This window comes from Thamnophis elegans, chromosome 8 (genome assembly GCF_009769535.1).
Source record: "Thamnophis elegans isolate rThaEle1 chromosome 8, rThaEle1.pri, whole genome shotgun sequence".
Taxonomy (NCBI): Eukaryota; Metazoa; Chordata; class Lepidosauria; order Squamata; family Colubridae; genus Thamnophis; species Thamnophis elegans.
Window position 1 is genome coordinate 36,536,921 of NC_045548.1, and position 20,471 is coordinate 36,557,391.

Sequence of the window (20,471 nt, forward strand, 5' to 3'; positions counted from 1 at the left end):
TAAAAATTTTCTCTCAGATTTTGAGCTTGTGTAAATTTCACATTTCTTACCCAGATTCTTTCCCATGTATCCAACATTATTGGTTCTTCAATATTTTGAGCCCATTTTATCATACAATCTTTAACTAATTCTGTTTCCGAATCCATCTGTATTAATACATTATATATCTTCTTTATATGCATTAAGCTTTGATCTCTTATTTGTTTAAACAAATTATCCTCAACTTGGATAAAACCAATTTTTTGATCTATTTTCCACCTAGCCTGTAATTGCCCATACTGGAACCATGTTTGAACTACCTTCTCCTCTTTTAATACCTCTAAAGATTTTAATTGTAGTACCCCCCTTTCCGAGGTAAGAAGCTGTCTGTAAGTAATTCTGTCCTGTTTTTGTGCTACATTCATATTTTCAATTGCGTGTCTAGGAATTGCCCACATGGGTATCTTGTCATTTAATTTATATTGGTATTTTTTCCAGACCCGCAGTAAAGCATTTCTTAAAATATGACTTTTAAAATTCTTATCCAATTTTTTGTTGAATAACAGGTAAGCATGCCAACCATATACCAGATCGTGTCCCTCAATATTTAATATTCTATCATTAGTTAAATGAGTCCAATCACTAATTACAGATAGCGCCACTGCATCAAAATATAGTTTTAGGTTAGGTAATTTCAAGCCTCCTCTCTCGCGTACATCTTGCATTATTTTCCTCTTTACCCTCGGCTTCTTTCCTGCCCATACAAATTTGTTGATACCCTTCTGCCATTCTAAAAGATTCGCATCTTTTTTAAGTATGGGTAACATTTGGAAGAGAAATAAAAATTTTGGTAAGATGTTCATTTTCACTGCCTACCCAACAAAGATAAGTGCAATTTCTTCCATTTTTTCATCTCTGTCTGTATACTATGCCAAAGTGGTTCATAATTATGCTTATATAGTTTCCCATTTGAAGTTAAAATATTAACTCCAAGATATTTGACTTTTTTGACTACCTCACATCCTAGCATCCCTCCTAGTTCTTCCTTTTGTTTAGTATTCATATTTATAGCTAATATTTTTGTTTTTCCTAAATTTATTTTAAAACCAGACACTTGACCATATTGATTAATCGTATTCATTAAAACCATACTAGATTCCTGCGGTTGTTCCAATATTATGACCAAATCATCCGCAAAAGCACGGACTCTGTGTTCTTGCTGCCTAATCTTGATCCCTTTTAGACCATCCAAGCCCCGTATTTTATTCAACAATACTTCCAGAGTTATAATAAACAATAGTGGGGACAAAGGACAGCCCTGTCTTGTACCTTTTCCAATTTGAAAAGGGTCTGTTAAACTTCCATTGACTATAATTTGTGCTGTTTGCTGTTGGTATATTGCTTTAATTGACTGTAAAAAGCTATCTCCTATCTGCATTTTTTGCAATATCTTCAACAAAAATTGCCAGTTAACTCGATCAAAGGCCTTCTCAGCATCCAAAAATATGAACGCAGCAGGGATTTGGTTGTTCTTTCCCAAATATTCTAATGCATTAATGATTAATCTAACATTGCTTTTCATCTGTCTCCCCTGTATAAAACCTGTTTGGTCGGTGTGTATCAATTGTTGAATAACCAGCATTAACCTATTTGCTAGTATTTTAGTAAAAAATTTATAATCTACATTAAGTAATGAGATAGGTCTATAATTTTTTGGTTGGGTAGTATCTTGATCTTCTTTGGGTATCAAAGATATAAACACTGTATTCCAAGATGGAGGCACCTTACCTTCCGTTTGAATCTTATTAAATAATTCTCTAAGAGGTTCTACCATTTCTAACTGTAAATTTTTATAGTAAACCGCTGTCAAACCATCTGTACCTGGTGCTTTCTCTAACTTTAGTTGCTTAATTACCTGCAAAATTTCCCCTGAGGTTATTGCTTGGTTCAATTTCTGCCTGTGCTCTTCTCTAACTGAGGGTATTTTCTCTTTATCTAAGTATTTGTCTATATCTAAACCATTAATTTTATCCCCTTTATACAATTTTGTAAAAATTTCCTGAAATGCCTTTTGAATCTCCTCCTGTTGAAACACCTCCTTCCCTCTATAAATCAGTTTAGTTATATTTCGAGTTTTCCTTTTTTTCCTAATCTGATAAGCTAACCATCTGCCAGGTTTGTTTGTGTTACAAAAAGTATTGTGTTTTGCATATAATAAACTAGTGGCTACCTGGTCAGAGATCAACATGTCAAATTGAGATTTTAATATGGTAATTGCTTCCTTAACCTTTGTATCGCCTGGATTCATTGTTAACTCCAACTCTTTCCTCTTAATTTCCTCTTCCAATTCTGTTCGTTTTAGCCCTTGTTTATGTCTATGTATTTTATTTATATTCATCAACACTCCTCTCATATACGCTTTGCTTGCATCCCATACGAATTCCATAGGTGTACCCTTATTCATATTCAAAACAAAGTATTCAGATAACATTTTTTTACAATCATTAATGTACTTTTCATATCTGAATAAGTTTTCATTCAGTCTCCAAGACCTTCTTGCCTGCACTGCCCTTCCCAATTCCATCCAAACTGGGTTATGATCCGAAAGGACCCTAGCTGCAATCTTTGTCCTCTTCACCCTAGAAAGTAAATCATTAGTGATTAGTATAAAATCAATCCTTGAAAGGGATTAATGTGTATCAGAAAAGAAGGTGAAGTCATATTCCTCTGCATTTCTTTCTCGCCAAATATCTCTCAATTCAAAGTCGTCCATCATGTCAAAAAAAGGTTTGGGTAGTTTGGCTCGCATTTTAGTATTTGGGCGAGAGGTCTTCTTATCTCTTTTAGTGTCTATCACACTGTTCCAGTCACCCAACAGTATACAAGACCTATAGTCCCACTGTACTAATTTAGCATGAACATTTCTATAGAATCCGTCTTGCTGTTGATTAGGAGCATAAATTCCCAAAAGTAAAGTCTTTTTCCCTTCTAAGATTAGATCTAGCGCGATATATCTTCCAAAGGGATCTGCTTCAATTAATTCAGCTTTGATGTCTCTTCTTAAGTATACAACTATACCATTTTTCTTTTCCATAGCAGAAGCTACAAAATGTTGACCAGGTTTTGAGTTAATCAAATATTTTTGATCAGTTGATTTGATATGAGTTTCTTGCAAACAAATTATATCATTCTTAAACTGTTTAAGATAATGAAATATTTTCTTTCTCTTCTGTGGAGAATTCAGTCCATTGATGTTCCATGTTAAAATCTTAGTTGTCATCTTTGGTTACCTGAAGCTTTTTTAGAGCCTCCTGCATGGCCTGTTTAACCTTTGGCCTAGCTCCTCCCATGGCTTCTGAGCTTGTTGCTGTAACTCCTTGATCAATGGCCGGTGATTGTTGAGGTTGTTGCTTTTTAGCTTGTTTTTCCATTCGTCTGGTAGTCATACGGCTGGGTCTTTGTTCCATAACACCTTGCCCTTCTAGGGAGGGGAGATGGTACATCTTGTCTGGTAGTTGTGTGGTTTGCTGTCTGTCTTGTCCTTCTTGTGGCCTTTCTCCAGATCCAGATGGTGCAGGGTGTCCCGCCTTCAAAATATTGTGATAAAAATCTCGAGCTTTCCATACGGAGTTGAGACGATATCTTTGCCTGTCAAATGTAAGTATAATACCAAATGGCGCGTCCCATCTGTACTGTATCTGACGGTTTCTGAGTTCTTCCACTAAAAAAGCATAGTCTCTCCTGGCTCTTAGCATTTGAGGTGGTATTTCTTTCAAGACAGTCAAATCCTGGCCCCCAATTTGGAGCCTAGTGTTATAAGACTTGTAATATCATGTTTCTGAGCTCTCTTGTAGTGAAATATATAACTATATCTCGGGGGAGTTGCTTCTGTTTTGCCACCCAAGAATTAACGCAATAAATTTTATCGATCTGCCAGTCAAAGTTAGACCCTGGTCTTCCCACCAGACAATCAAAAGCTTCTGAAAGAATCTGTTTCAAGTTCTCCTGTTTATCCTCACGCAACCCCCTTACTCTTAATGCCAGCTCCATCTGCCTGTACTGTATCATAATTTCTTTTTCAGCGTTTTCAACTTTTTGTTGCACCACCTCAGTTTTGGATGTCAAATTGATATTAGCTTCGTTAAGATCCTCTAGACTATCTTCAATTCCAGAAACATGTTCTGTCAGTACAGTTACAAGTCCAGCATATCATCTTTTATTTTAGCAACCCTGGTATCAATTTTTTCATACAAGTCAGCCTTAAGTTCTTTTATCTCCTCTTTAATCTCCCCTTTTATCTCCTCTTCGAACTCTTTCAGTTTGTTTTCCACTTTACTTGTCAGCATGTTATGAGCTTCACTCAGTTCTCTCAGGAAGAGTTCTGTCATTAGTAACTCTCCAGTAGGGGGCATAGAGGGCGGTGGCTGTGACTTTGTACCAAGTATTGGTGATGTACTTCTGGGGGCTGAAGAAGAGGGCGGTTTCAGATTAGGATTTGGTTTTGATGCCATTCCAAATTTTATCTTCAAGCTATTAGGAAAACTCTACTGGCCCACTATACAGTTGTGGAAAGAGGTACTTTTTTTTTAAATAAACTTCGTAGGACTTTGCAGAAGGTTTCAAAAAATAAGCATTGTGATGAAACAGTTCAGCATATTCACCACTGTTTTGAATGTCTCTATATTCGCAAAGAGTCTTTTAAATCTTTAAAAGTGAAACTAATTAATAAAGATCTGTTGGCCGGCTGTGAGGCAAAATAATTCACTCCCTTTCTTTGAAGTTTTGAAACTCCGTATAACTAGATAAACATTGTTACTCAGCAATTCAGCTGGCTCGTCGCCATTTTAGACGCCTCTTTAAATAAATAAAATAACGGAAGAGGTTCTTGTAAAAAAGAAGCTAGGATTTAAATAAACAATTAATGCTCTCGCATACAAATTCTGCTCGTTTTGAAGTGAAGTAATTCAATCTTTGATCTGAGTGGGAGGGAGCTTACTTTGAGCTGCAAAGCAGCTGGAGAATTCCAGCACGGAACAGTTCTGTCTTCAGCTGGCCCCCCTTCTCTTCGCAGACACAGAAGCTGCAAAGATCAGAAAGGCATTTGCTCGACAAAACTTCTCTCCTTTCCCTTCTTTTCCCGAAGAGTAAGGTGTCTGTCAGATGTCTGATAGATGATCATCTGAACAGATAACATGACTGGTAACTCGGGAGCAGCTATGTTTAGCTGTTTCCATCAGTAAGTCCCGCCCAGGAAGTCATATTTTCTATCCATTTGTAAAAGTGGCTTAGAACAATGTTGAGAAGACACACTGCAGAAATGGAAGGAATCAAAAAACCCTTTTTCTCTCTTTCCTCTCTGTCCTTTTTGCAAAACAGAAAAAAATGTCTAAACATTGTCATTTGCTTAAATACCAAGCATTTCTATTTCCAATTTTGAGATGGGTTTATACTAGTAAAACAACATCATTTATGGCAAGTGACGTTGTTATTCTTTTGAAAATGAAATAAAGAAGCATTTTAGAATTATTCTCTTCTCCTGGATATTTTTTTTTTAAACTACAGCTTAGGTCATAAATATTGAAGTGTTATTGTAATCATTAGAGGATTCTTTCATCCCTTATTTCCAGATGTTCCTCATGGTTCATTATTATAAAAAAATATTTGCAGGTTTAGCTTTCTTTACAGAATCAGTGTTGCTTTACCGAAAATAACCCCCAAAATATATGGTATCAAATTTCTAATGTGTGAATTCCAGCAACTCTCTTGGACTTTCTACGCTATAAAATTGACAATGAAAAAATATTGAAGAATCTAGAGAACCTACCCAGCAGGAAAAGAACAATGAGCAATGAGGAAAAGGACTGTGAAGTTTCTTGAAGCTATATAAACAATATTTAAATGACCCTAGAATTAATCTTTATCTGAACTGATGCTAATACTTAGCATTTGAGTCATAACTACATCAACATCTTCTATGTAGTACCAAAATAGTAAAACTTCAGTTGATCGCAGTTTGCTTTCCTTCTTTGGAGAAATCGTTCTACCCATACATACTCAGTTGCAACAGAGTATTAAAAATAGGAAGAAGGTGTGAGAGCAGGACAAGAAATATGACAGAGAAAGAACTTGATGGTTTAAAGATTACCTGATTGTAGCCATAGTCCTGAACTAATTTCTCAGTAGACAAATCAGTTTAAAAAAATCATCTGTATTAATGATGGCTGAGCAGCTGTATTTAGTAACAATAATGACACTATTGCTGAGAGAAACATTTTTACAATGATCCATGGGAATACTAAAACCAAACTACATTGTTTAGCTAAAACATGCTTTCCCTCCAGTAAAGTGCATGTTGCATAATTGAAAGTAAATTGAAGACATTATAGTTTAGAAAATATGACAAAGTTGAAAACTTAAAGCTGCGTTAACCTTCGAGACAGAAATAACTTATTTATTACTATATATTTCTGGCTGATTTTTAGTGATTTCTTTTCATTGACAAAGAGAATAAAAAATTTATTAAGCCAAAATGATATGGGGCCAATTTGTTTCAGAAGCATAAGGGAATGCTTTGGATATGTGCTGCCTGAGCAAAAATGTAGAGTTGATATGTAGGTCACAGTTCTTGTTACAACATCTAGTGTTGGATAATCCCATAATTTTTTTTCTTTCTTCAAAAACAGTTATTGATCTTCACCATTTTTAGGAAAAAGTGAGATGCTCATGTTTAGTAACTTGAGTAGTACAATAATTTTGCAATTAACTAATGTTAATAAAGGAAAGATGTCTGACCATTCTGAACTTCTTATATAAATAATGAAGATCCCATAAATATTGATGGAATTGTGATTAAACTGCTCCAACTGCTTTCTGCATAATATCTATTCTAAAGAAAAACAGATGAACAAAACAAAACCAAATAAATAATTATGTTGAATGAAATCTCCCAATCTCATCTTCTCTGAATTGCTTCAATTGCTGAGTACAGAAGTACAAAAGATCTGGTAAAAATTTTCAAATTTATTGTATTGTTATTTCTATATATAATTTATTGCATCAATGCTATAAAGTATATTATGAATAGGTTTGGGTCATAATTAACAGTACTAAGACTTTGTATTTAAAGCAATACTTTGGAATATATGCTGTCCTCTGTAGCACAATCTCATAGAGGAGTTCTTACATTGCTTATATATTTTCACACAATAACACACAATCTGTAATATTTTCCAACTGCCCTGTTTTAGAAAGTAACTAGCCGATAACCTGGTGTTGCCTAGGTATTTATTTATAGTGAGAAAATGTCTGGACCAAATGTAATTTCTAATATTGGATTTTCCCCCTTACCAGAGGAAGCCCTCTTGTGGAGTACTGTGAAGTTGTTACCATGGCAACTCCACTGCGCTGTACAGTAGAAGCCATTTTACAGCAGTACAGTAGAAGCCATTTAAAGGCACAAGAGGCTGTATTTTAGCAGAACACATACACACCGAGGAGTGTTATGGGTGTTTTACCCCCACAATATTTGTTTCCAGAGAGTAAGTCATCTGTGTACCAAGAAATGTCTCTTGGCCATCATGGAATTAAATCAGATTAATAGAAATTAATGTCATGCAAAGATAGAAAAATATTTTTGAAAACTAGGAATGGTCTGAGGCATTGATTGCACTATTTACAGGTTTTCAGGAGAATGGCAGAAGAAGAGAAATTAGATTAGTGATATAAAAACATGTCTCTCTTGTGAGTATCACTTGATGAAGCAATGCTAACTACTGCTAGAAAGCATAGGGTACACACTTTACTAAGCACTTTATTAAGATAACAACAGTAACATTTTTGACCTATGAACTATGATTTCCAGTCTTGTACTACAGCCTGGATTCCTACATTTGATGTGCATTTGAACATCTGTCTATAAACTGATGCAGTTAAAAAGTATTTTTTTCTTAATTCTGAACAGATTTTTCTTATTTAGTATTCTAAATAGAAATAATCTGAGAAATGCAAATACACACACAGGTACTTATGCACAAGTTTTATTTTATGCAGGGCTTTTATAACTATTGTTTAGAGAAGTGCTTGGGTAAAGATTTTATATAAGATCTTAAAGATGATTTTTAAAATTATTTTAAGCATCAAGAGTTCACTTTTTACATGAGCAGCACATTCTTCAGAACAAATAAAAATAATGTAGAATGGGAATTAAATTTCTGAAAGGTCAGTTAAAAACAGATGTAGCTGAATTGCAATTTGTAAGAGTTTTTGAGACAAGAGCAGTTTGGTGTCGTATATGTGAAAAAAATTGAAATATTGATCCTATAGTTGTCTTATAGCTTACAATAAGTACATGATAGAATTGTCTAAAATTGAAAAGTAATTGGACTATTTAATTTTTTTGGGCGAATTGGATTTTTCCATGTATTTTCACAGGAAATGTAGATAAGGCAGGCTTGAAAGGTATGCATGCTCCTAACCATAGCCATGGGCTCTGAATCCCATGTCCATTAAGGTTCCTGAATTCATGGACACATAAGCCTAACCCTAAGTGGATTTTTGGTGAATGGGATTTTCCATGTATTTTCTCAGAAAATGTAGATAAAGCAGGCTCAAAAGGAATGTCCATTCCAAACCATACTCATGTGCTCTCAGTCCATTGGCAATGTCCATTTCGCTTTACGAATTCATGAAGACCTAACCCTAATCCTAAATGGATTTTCCATGAATGCGATTTTCTCATGTATTTTATCGAAATTGTAGATAAGGCAGGCTTGAAAATTATGCATCCTCCTAGGTTTATTTATAGGCCGCCCTTTTCCCTGAGGGGACTCAGGGCGGCTAACAACTCATAGGAAGGGGGATACAGACAATAACATATAACATTACATATAATTAAAAAGTAAACAACATTCATCCAACATTCGGGTGGGGGCAGATCAATCTCTACCCCCAGGCCTGGCAGGATAGCCAGTTCTTGAGGGCTGCGCGGAAGGTCTGAAGGGTGGTGAGGGTACGGATCCCCACGGGGAGCTCGTTCCAGAGGGTCGGAGCTACCACTGAAAAGGCTCTCCTCCGCGTAGTGGCCAGCCGGCACTGGCTGGCAGATGGCACTCGGAGGAGGCCTAATCTATGAGATCTAATCGGTCTCGAGGAGGTAATCGGCAGGAGGCGGTCTCCCAAGTACCAAGATCCACTACCATGGAGGGCTTTATAGGTGGTAAGAAGCACCTTGAAGCGCACACGGAGATCAACAGGTAGCCAGTGCAGCTCGCGGAGGATAGGTGTTATGTGGGTGAACCGAGGTGCACCCACAATCACTCGCGCGGCCGCATTCTGGACTAGCTGAAGTCGCCGGATGCTCTTCAAGGGCAGCCCCATGTAGAGCATGTTGCAGTATTCCAGCCTAGAGGTCACGAGGGCGCGAGTGACTGTTGTGAGAGCCTCCCGATTCAGGTAGGGTCGCAACTGGCGCACCAGGCGAACCTGGGCGAATGTCCCCCTGGTCACAGCCGACAGGTGGTGATCAAAGGTCAGCTGTGGATCCAGGAGGACTCCCAAGTTGCGAACCCTGTCTGAGGGGTGTAAAATTTGACCCCCCAGCCTGAGTGATGGAATGCTAGCCAAATTGTTGGGAGGGAAACACAACAGCCACTCGGTCTTTTCTGGGTTGAGTACAAGCTTGTTAGCCCGCATCCAGTCTCTAACGGCCTCAAGACCCTGGTTCATCACGTCCACCGCTTCATTGAGTTGGCACGGGGCGGACAGATACAGCTGTGTATCGTCCGCATAACCATACTGATGTGTTCTGAATCCATTTGCGATGTCCATTTTCCTCTCCAAATTGATGGAGACCTATTCCTAACCCTGTGGATTTTCTGCCAATGGCATTTTTCTATGTATTTTCCCATGAAATATAAATAAGGCAGGAAACCCTATCAATTCAGACAAATGATTTTCCAATCCCTTCTTAAAAACTTCCCATGTTGGAGCATTCAGAACTTCTGGAGGCAAGTTGTTCCATTGAGTAATTGTTCTAACATTCATGAAATTTTTCCTTAGTTCCAGGTTGATTCTCTCCTTGATTATTTTCCATCCATTCTTGCCCTTCCTTCAGGTAAATATCATCATTAAATTTGGATACAATATTTTTCAGCGGCAATTTTTCTTTTAAACATATGCAACTCTTGATACTGTTGTTATTTTTACATTTTATCACCTACACAATTACCTTATTCAATTTGTATGACCTATCAAAATTATATTTGAAAAGAGTTAGCTCTTCACATACAAATAAAATCAATCAATACAAAATATCGGCCAGTCAATTGGTGAAGCCCATGTCTGGTTTTGAATAGCTACCGAAAGCTGTGGAAGGGACAAAATCTTGAATGTACTTGATTGTGAGAAACAGGTCACCGAGATTTCACTTGGAGACTAAAATGGAAATGTAATATGAAGTGCAATTAATGATTATGAGAAGACTTTTAAGGATTTGTTATTCTTACTGGTAACTAATACCTTTCAGATGTTTTAGACCAGTGGTCCCCAACCCCCGGTCCGCGGACCGGTGCCGGGCCGTGGAGTACCTGGCACCGGGCCGCGCAGCGGCCGGGGGCCTAAGGGAAAGTCGCTAGGCCTACGGGACAACGTCGTCCAATCAGTATTCTGGCTGGTCGGCGAGGTAGGGGAGGTAAGCTAAAGGGGCGTGAATTAAGGCCGGGCGTTCAGTTGCTGAGCAGCGCACGCAAATTGGTGGCTGGGGTGGCCGGGCGCGTGCCTGGGACGGTGTGCGGAGTGGGGCCACCGGACTGAGCCTCTCTCAGAGGCGGTTGGTGGGGGTGTGCCGTCGCGAGGTTTCGCTGCGAGGAATGTGAGAAGCCCAGGTGGTTGTTTCCTCCCCCCCTCTTCCCCGCGAGCTCTCGCCGGCGCCGGGCTTTCCCCTGGCTCGTCTGCGGCCGCCGTTTTTGTCTCCCGCAGAGGCTGTTCCCCGAACCACCACCACCACCACCACCAACCCGGCCTCCCCTGTCAGTGCCCCGCGTCATGTCGTGATCTCCGGGCGGACGTGTGGGACCAGGGAGGTGGCGGTGACGGCGGCTGCTGCTGCTGCTGCTGCAGCCGCCGATGGGGCTGCTCCGGATTATGTTGCCGCCTAAATTGCAGCTCTTGGCGGTGATGGCGTTCGGGGTGTCCGTCTTCTTCCTGGAGAACCAGAGCACTCGGGCCACAACACGAGTGATGTCAAATTGACCACGCCCAACCCAGCCCCACAGGGTCAAACACAATCCTGATATGGTCCTCAATGATATCGAGTTTGACACCCCTGCTTTAGATCCTGATAGTGTTTTAATTATTAAAATTTAATAGACATAAAAAAGATGAAGAAAGACTAACCTCTATGTTATTTTTATGGAAGGCCTGCCTGAAAGTTATAATGGTAGCTCCTGGGCCGTGCGCAAAGGCTCCAGGGAAGAGATGCCCCCCCACCCCTGCGCGCGCTCAGCGGGCCACGGTAAAATTATCAAAGGCTGACTGGTCCGCGGCGATAAAAAGGTTGGGGACCACTGTTTTAGACCATTATCTCTGTAATTGGCTATGCTAGTTGGGATTCAGTCTGAGACCGAATCATAAAATATTTGGAGAGCATCAGATTGGCTACACCTCATTTAAGTGGTTGAAAATGTGATCTTCCTGCCTGTTTCCAGGTTCCTCTGCTATTTCTGCTGAGAATGTGTGAGACTGGAAGATAACACTCCATCATTCTCCCTTGCCCCCCAAATAGTAGACTAACGGGCTAGCAGTTTGCTTTTTTCTTCTATTTTTACAATCCATCAGTTTATCTCCTATAATTATGAGGTATTTGGAAACTAGTTAGGGAAGGTAGAGAGAGTGAGATATAATAATGTGAATTTGAGCAAATGAAATCCTGGCACTTTCTAGAAAAAGAAAGCATTGTGAAACTGCCATATATTTGAATGACAGACTGAATCATGAAGAAAGATTGCATTTGAAAAGATGGAATTTGAAAAGAAATGAGGTACCATAATTAAACTAGCTACTGGATATTACAATATTGTTATCATCTGGGTGACCAGTAAATTGGTATGAATTGGGCATTTTTATTAGACATACAGACTTTATTGTGCCATAATGTTGTTGTGCAGAAAGACTCTAACTCTGTATATATTTTGTAGCTGGCTTGAAACAATTTCTTAAATTTTCTATCATTGTAATGTGTAATAGATAAATGGACATTTCCACAAGGGTTGATGCAAAAAACATTTCCCAAGCTTATAGATTTCAGCATAAGCAATGGGAAAGTTAATATCTAATGTGAGAGTTGGAAGTAATAGTGTTCTATTCTAATTGCGTATAGGATGTTTGTTTTGTAAAGGCTATACCATGAAATGGAAATGCTAAATCACTTTGCCAGACTATTTTGTAAAATATACTTTTTACTAAAGCGATTTCTTCCTTTCTAAATAAATAAAGAATAGAAGAATAATTGCCAGTTCAATATCTGATCTCTAAAACTTCCTGTTAATGCAAAAATATAGTGAAACATGCTCAGGCTGTTGTTTTAAAAACCTAAAGACATGATAGGAAGGATATATGTAACGTCAAATAATAAGTTTGTTATATTTCTGAAGTGTGACTTCAGTGAGTCTAAGAAGTCAAACAATGGACACTCATTTTTCTCTTGTGTTCTAACTCTTTCTTTCAATATGTGTACATATGTCTTTTTCATTACATAGATTTCCCACCCCCCCTAAAGTCTGACTCCTCTGTGATGTCCTACTGGTTTTTTTCAGACCAATGCTGAATAATTTTGAATCTGCTAGTCAAACGCTTATGCTAAACCAATGTTTGTGTTCTTTACCATTGTACTCAATGGATCATACATTTTAACTTCACCAAAACACCACTATTAGTATAATAAACAACTACTAGTTTAAAAATATTTACATGCTCAGATACAATAAATTATAACCCTAAATTTTTGTTATAATTCCAAACTATTAATTTATTTTTTATTTATCATTCATGTTTGAAACAAGTGAACTGGTGAAGTGAAATCAAATTGCTCATGTACCCAAGACATCTGTGGTGGAGGGAGGATCAAGGGAGGGGCAGATGACAAAAAGAGCAGTTATATTAATATTTAACTGAAAGGGACAAAGCTTGACTAGTGGTACAATGCTGGTTTTCTTATTTTGATTAAAGTTCTTGATCTGGTGGATTTCTTTCTTTCTTTATGCGCTTGCAATTTATGCCTTTACATGTACCATGTATCATGTTGGGTTTTTAATTACTAATAGTAATATTTTCCAGCAAACAAGTTGGGATCATATCATGTATGCTTATATATCAATCAGTTGAAAATTGAAGAGGTGTCTCTTTTGACATACATAGGTGTTATGGGCATGAAATAAAGATCAAAGATGTTATAGATATCTAGATAAGATCAAAATTTAATCTAATGCTGTTTATTATATGTCCGTGATAGCGAACCTGTGGCACATGTGGTATGCAGAGCCCTCTCTGTGGGCATGCAAGCTGTCGCCCCACCTCAGCTCCACCGTGCATGCACGCATCTCCCAATGGCCAGCTGGTTTTCAGGTCTCTGCTGCGCATGCACGGGGGGCAGGGCACACATGCACAGGTTGTGCACACATCCGCAGGGGCTGGGGTCCATGTGTGTGTGAGTGGGGCACATCTGTGGAGGGGAAAGGACGCACATGGGGGGGGTCATGTGCATCTGCATGGGGCCAGAGGGCACACAGGGGGTCACCTGCACATTCAAAGGGGGTCGCAAAAGCATGCGCAGGGAGAAGTGAGGGTTGCATGTGCATGGCGCACGTGGGGGGTCATGAACGTATGCTTGGGGGCAGGCACATGTGGGGGAGTCATGCGTGCATTGCATTATGGGTGTGCATGTGTGCGTTTTTGGCACTCTGTGCCAAAAGGTTAGCCATCACTGTTCTATGTTATATGAATGATCACCTATCCATACCTTATACTTATTAATATAAGGAATAGTTTTCAGTATTCTCTGATGTTTTAAATATGCTTTACTGTATTAAACTAATTATCAGAATATATATGTCTTTCTTTCTCTCTCTGTATGTATCAGTACTTGCAAGTCTGTTAAAAATAAACATTGAAATAAAGATAAAAAGATTTTTCCTTAGGCTTCCCATCTTTCAGGGAAATTAAAAAAGTGTACAAGTGCAAAACTCTGTCACTGCTGTTATCCTGATGCAGAGATTATGATCTATGCTGGGTCCACAAGTGACTTTGAACTATGGATCCCATAATCCATAGCTAGCAGGACCAAATATGATAAGAACATCAATCCAAAATTCAAAAAACTTAAGTCCACAAATTCAAAATTTTGCCAATTAAAAAGAAAACAAAGCAAAAACATTCTCATAGAAGTCTCATAGAAGTTTTGGACATGGACATCTGGTGATAAATGTTCTTTCTGTGGAACTAGGCTTGAGCTCTGTGTGCTACTGGAAAATGAGACCATTTTTGAAATGGAAGACCCTGAATCCCATCCACCTTTTCTGCCCTATCAGAAGGTAATATATGCGTTCTTGTTTAATTGTCTCTCATATGAAAAATTTAGTTAGGGGAAGGTTGCTCACTATGGAAATAATGCAGTATTTTAGGTTTTAAAATAAATAGTATAGAACACTGTGAGTTGATGTATCTCCCTTCTTTCTTTGCTTCCTTCTTTGCTTGCTTCCTTCTTTGTTTCTTTCCTTGCTTCCTTCCTCATTATTCTACTCCAGTGAGACTTTATACATTACATTTCGATAGTCCTTGTTTGGCCCACAACTGTATTTCTATAACATGAACCTGCAGCTGTGTGTTATAAAGCCATTTTTAATTAATAAAATAATAGGATAGAGCTTCAGTGTGCCTCATAGGAAAATTTAGTTCCTGATCTCACAAGAAATTTAGAGATAATTTATATACAACTGTGCAGTTCTATTATAGTAATTATCTACTATTGCCACTGACATCACTAAAGCCATACTGACATCTGTCCTCAAAAATCTTGTCAGTGCTTGAAAAATATAAACAAGAACCAACCAGTTTACCTATTTTTCTATCCACTGTTCCTCTTTTTATTTCTTAAAAACTGCTTTTTGTTGTGAATGAAGTACATTTCTTAGTCTACCCTAATTATTTTAACAAAGATTAAATAGCTCCCCAAGTTGCAAAAATGGTATTCTTCCTGAAGCAAGCTTCCTTATTTCTTTCTTTAGTATATGATTGTTTGATTACCAAACACTTGCTCCAAAATTATTCCATCTGTGGACTAAATTATTTGATGAATTGCACTTATTCACCAATAATGAATTGATATATTCACAAAAAATAGAATATTTTATTCCATGATTGTTCTACTTCTATTTATTATGTATTGCTATAATAAACTTGTTTCAGAATATTGCTGTATTTATGAAGACTTATAAATTACAACAATTGCAAAACAAAGTACCGTATATGTATACATAATTATTGGCTTGTATTCTCTCCTCAAACTTAAGCAGCTCTTGATTTACTGGGCTTTGCAATTTTATTAATCTTATGTAATAAATTTTCTAATATATCTTATTCTTTTAAAAAAGCACTTGTTGCTTTTTAAAAAAATAACTACATAGGAAAATGATTTTCAGAGAGAAAAATTGCAAGTAAATATTGAATTTTGTACACGGATTTTGCATCATAGAATGAAAAAAAAATGCATGCATTCTTCAGTGCTCCAGAGTTTTCTTTTTCTTGCTATAAAACCAACCTGGTTGAATTGCTCTACACAGTTGGAGTGTTTGTATGCTATATAATTACACTGTATTATTCTAGTAATTATACTGTATATTCCAGATCAGAACTGAGAAATTACCCAATCAGCAGTGGATGACTGCTATGTTGGCTTGTTATACTACAGACCCTCAATATCAACAACTCTTCATCAATCTAGTAAGAGTGAAAGCAATTCTAAAAGCACACATTTCCTTTGCCTACAATGTGTTTGTTATATTTTCTCTTCTGTTTATGACAGCTGTGTCAGTTACACTGATTTACATAAACACTGCCAATCCTGGGACGATATACTCTCAACAAAAGTAACTGAGTACAAACAGCATTCCTGAGTTTTAATTCATATTATATAAACATAACAGATGTTGATACAATGAGCCAACAAAGGGGAAAAAGGAAAGAAGAAAACAAGCATTGCATGTGGGTCAGCAATTAAAATGTTTCAGATTATCAAAAAGATGCAATGTTAATAGAACATATCCTTTAAAAGCCAATATTTGATTTCTATGCAACCACGAAGGTGCAGTATTCTGCATTCATCCCCCCCCCCCCCCGCCTTTCTATAACCATACCTCTAATAATATAGCAATGAAAATCAGGGGGCTGATGAATGAAAAAAAATTGTACCAGTCTGACTACCTCTCTGCAAAATGTGCTATTTTTAAAAAATGTAATTTTTATCAAAGAAATTTCTAATGAGATAAAAACGGTACAAATATTAGAAAAGAAAGAAAGAAAATGAGAAAAAATTGTAAATAAATAAATTGACTGTGGTTGTAAATGCATTTATATTTTACCCTTTTATCTAAAGTTACATCACACTTTCCTTCTTTCCATAAAGTTCTTTTCAACCCTCAAATAAATCACAATTTCTCTTTGTTTCAAGCAAAAAGTCTATAAGAGTTTCCACTTACTGATAAATATAGTTATTAATCTTTCTCTAATCGAACAACATGCCACATCCTTGGATCAAATGATTGCCATTTGCAATTTTCCCAGCCTGCTTTTGACAAGCAGTCAGTTGAAGAAACAAGATTCACTTAATGACCATGTGATTTTCTTAACAACCTCAGTGATTCACTTAACTGTGGCCAAAAAAGATCATAAAATTTGGTATGACTCATTTAATAACCACCTTGTTTAGACACTGAAATTCTGGTTCCAATTGTTGTTGTAATTGTTTCTTTTTTATCATTTTAAACTACCAGCGAGATTTTTTTTCCAATCTTTTTCTCTGAATCTGTTCTTTATTTTACCTTTCAGGATCCATATATAAACAAATCAGCAGTATCAGTTCAAGCTCATTTCTCACTGCAACGCACATACATCATATTTCGATCTCTGGGTCTTCGTCACTTAACAGTAGTTGATTTGCAGAATAAAGTTGTTGGCATAATCACTAGGAAAGATCTGATATCCTTTCAACTAGAAAAAAAACTGGGATCCCAGAAAGCATCACACCAACCTCACTCAGATGATGAGCTTTTGGACTAGGAAATAATCCAATTGAAGATTGAACTAATCATCAGACTTTATTGTATTCTCTTTTTTTTGGTGGCAGTGGTGGTGATGGTAGACTTAACATTTTTCATAATGAATGAAAGAAATATATAACTTGTTTATATTTAAATATCTAAATTATAAATTTAGGGTTATATAATTTAGTGTTATATAAATTATATAACCCTACATTATAGGGTTTTTAAAGTTCAAAGTATGATATATGGCTCATGCCCAATTCCCATTGTGACTGTTTTACAAAAAATGAATAAATGAATGAATTGCATAATTGTTTGCATCTGAATCTAAGATAGGACATATTATTCTGTTTTATATCTATCTATCTATCTATCTATCTATCTATCTATCTATCTATCTATCTATCTATCTATCTATCATCTATCTATCTGTCATCTATCTATCATCATCTATCTATCTATCTATCTATCTCTCTATCTATCTATCATCTATCTATCTATCATCTATCTGTCATCTATATCTATCTATCATCTATGTTATATACAGTATATGTAACTTAACTCAGAATGGCAGGAGGAAGAATATATTTTTTTTCTTGGAATATTAACATACATAAGCTCTGATTCCTATATACTGCAGTAGGCAGATCTTCTATAATAGTTTGCTTCATTTTTGTCTTCAATAAATTTTATCTTCATAAAAATATGAGTTGAGTCCCTGAGTTGTGTCCAAGATTCTATCACAGACTAAACTAATGTTGAAAAAAAAAAGCTTTGAAATCTGGAGAGCCAAGATTTGTTGTTATTTTGAGCTGAAAGATTACACTATGACTGTATAAAGCTTTTATAAGTGTTTGCTGAAGTCTACCTAGTGTATCAAAAAATGTAATGCTTTAATATAATAGAGAAGAAACTAATTAAACACAGGGAAGTAATCATGTATGATGTATATATTTCTTTTTATTTAAACTAAATTGTCATTTAATTTTTGTTTTGGTCTACCATATTTTTAATATGGACTTCGCAAACCTTTGGACACTAAATATATCCCTCAGCTTAAAAATGTTATGCTTTAGTGATATGAAAAATTCAGAAAATCAGCATTGCTATAGTATGTCACCTATATATGAAGAAAATTGGAAAACAATCCAAGATGGATTTGGGAAAGAATGGAGCAAAAGCTTATCACCATGTTTAGGGAAGAAAAATCAGTAATCTTTACTTACTTAAATGCTTACTGAAATACTTTCCTTAAATACTGTAAATTGTTTTTTTTTAAATGTATTGCTAGATCATCATAAAACAATTTATACATACAGGGCGGGGCATAACCTTTTCCTAGGGGGTCACAGCAACACTTGTAATAACAACACAAATAATTCATACACCATTCGAAAGCCCATCAAAAACTGAGTTTATTGACACGATTTAATAGTCAGTATGACCACCATTAGCCCTTCGAACAGCATTCAAACGAGGTGGATAAGAACACAACAAATCTTCAAACAGTTCCGTTCGATTTTCCAGATTTTTCAACACAGTTTCCAAATTCATTCTCAAAGTTTCAACCGAATATCGATTTTGACCTTGCTCCTGAATCATCAGAGCTTCCACTTCATCCTTAATTATGGCCCCAATGTTCTCTGCCGGATTGAGATCTGGCGAATTTCCCGGCCAGACGTCATTGCCCCAAAATTCGACATTGTTTTCCTTTAACAATTGCTGAGTCGCATTTGCACGCATGCAAGGAGCTTTGTCATGAAGAAAGACAGCCTCACCAACCACCAAGACATTGTCTGGATCACTGAGAAATGGAATGACATTCTCCAATAAAATTTTCTCACGGAAATAACTGCCATCCCAGGATTCCCCTTTATCCTTCAAAACCCAATGCAGTTTCTTGGCTGTGAAAATGACGAAAATCCCGATGCAAGTCGGATTGCGAACGATTTGTCGATATCTTTCATGTTTGGCGATGTCGTCGACGTCTTTAGCCCAAATTCGATCGTTCTGGAAATTCGGTTTTCGAATGGCATAAACGAAGAATTCGTCAGATGGCGCCAAATGAAGAAAATCTTCCTCGGTCCATTCAGACAACCAGTCGCACAACCAAAGCCGATCTTGAACGTGTGTTTGAGTTTTCAATGGTTTGCAAATGATGTGGAATGGCTTCAAACCTTCTCGTTCTCGATATCGGCCGATTGTCCTTTGATCAACTCGTTTTCCACGAATTTGAAGGATTTCTTGGGCCACTTTTCGGTTTCCTTTTCGTTGTTTGCGACTGCCAGTTGCAATGATGGCTTTGCTTTCTTGGGACAGTTGCAGAGGACGCCCTTCTCCAAATTTTGTGAAACATTCTTGGGCTGTTTTGTTCCAATTATCAGTAACCCAATCCGGATGACGTTTCAATTTGTTTGCAATCCATTTTCGATTGATAAACGTCGCTCCAGCATCGCAAGCCTCTCGAAAGGCAATGCATTTTATTCTGTCAATGATCCTTTGTTCTTCCGAATCGAATTTTCCAGCCATTCTTAAAGCAAATTTAACATTTAATAGCTCATTCAATTCAGTTTTTTATGGGCTTTAAAATGAGGTGTCGCGGAAGTTGTAAACTGCTGTCGATCTTGCTGTGACCCCCTAGGAAAAGGTTATGCCCCGCCCTGTACATGCATACACACACACACACACACACATCCTGAAAGTAAATAGCAAAATTTGATTTATCATATCTAGTGGAATGAATGTATTAACAGACCAAACTGATGTAGAGGATGCTAGTCAATGACATTTTATAGCAAATAAATTGTATAAGATCTAATATTTTTGACATAAACTGCAATTATTTATATAAAATTTTTGGCATAGTAATGATGAAAAAATAATTGATAAAATAATTGATCCAATGCTGAAAAGAATGATCAAGCATTAAATGGAAGTGGACATTTTATAACATGGAAGTGAAAGCTGAAAGAGCAAGTGTCAGCCTCTGCTTTGCTGCTGCTTCGGCTGCCATTGAAACGGGGATGGGAGCTGCTTTCGAGAAGTTGAAATGGCTCTTTGCGAAGGAACCGATCCTCAAACACCCTGACATGGATGCACATTTTGTGGTCCAGGCTGACGCCAGTGATGTGGCAGTGGGAACTGTACTACTTCAAGCAAATAGCCAAGGTAAATTACAACCCT

At 37.1% G+C, this 20,471-nt stretch overlaps 1 protein-coding gene across 1 annotated transcript in view; it reads left to right on the forward strand.

Annotated features, from left to right (window-relative positions):
* The window catches only part of LOC116512450 (chloride channel protein C-like), a 69,398-nt gene extending 52,094 nt beyond the window's left edge, over positions 1 to 17,304 (forward strand). The window contains 3 exon segments of the mRNA XM_032222937.1: positions 14,474 to 14,561; positions 15,874 to 15,969; positions 17,074 to 17,304. Of these exon segments, the coding sequence (XP_032078828.1) occupies positions 14,474 to 14,561; positions 15,874 to 15,969; positions 17,074 to 17,304 (415 nt within the window).
* The last annotated feature ends 3,167 nt before the right edge of the window (positions 17,305 to 20,471 follow it).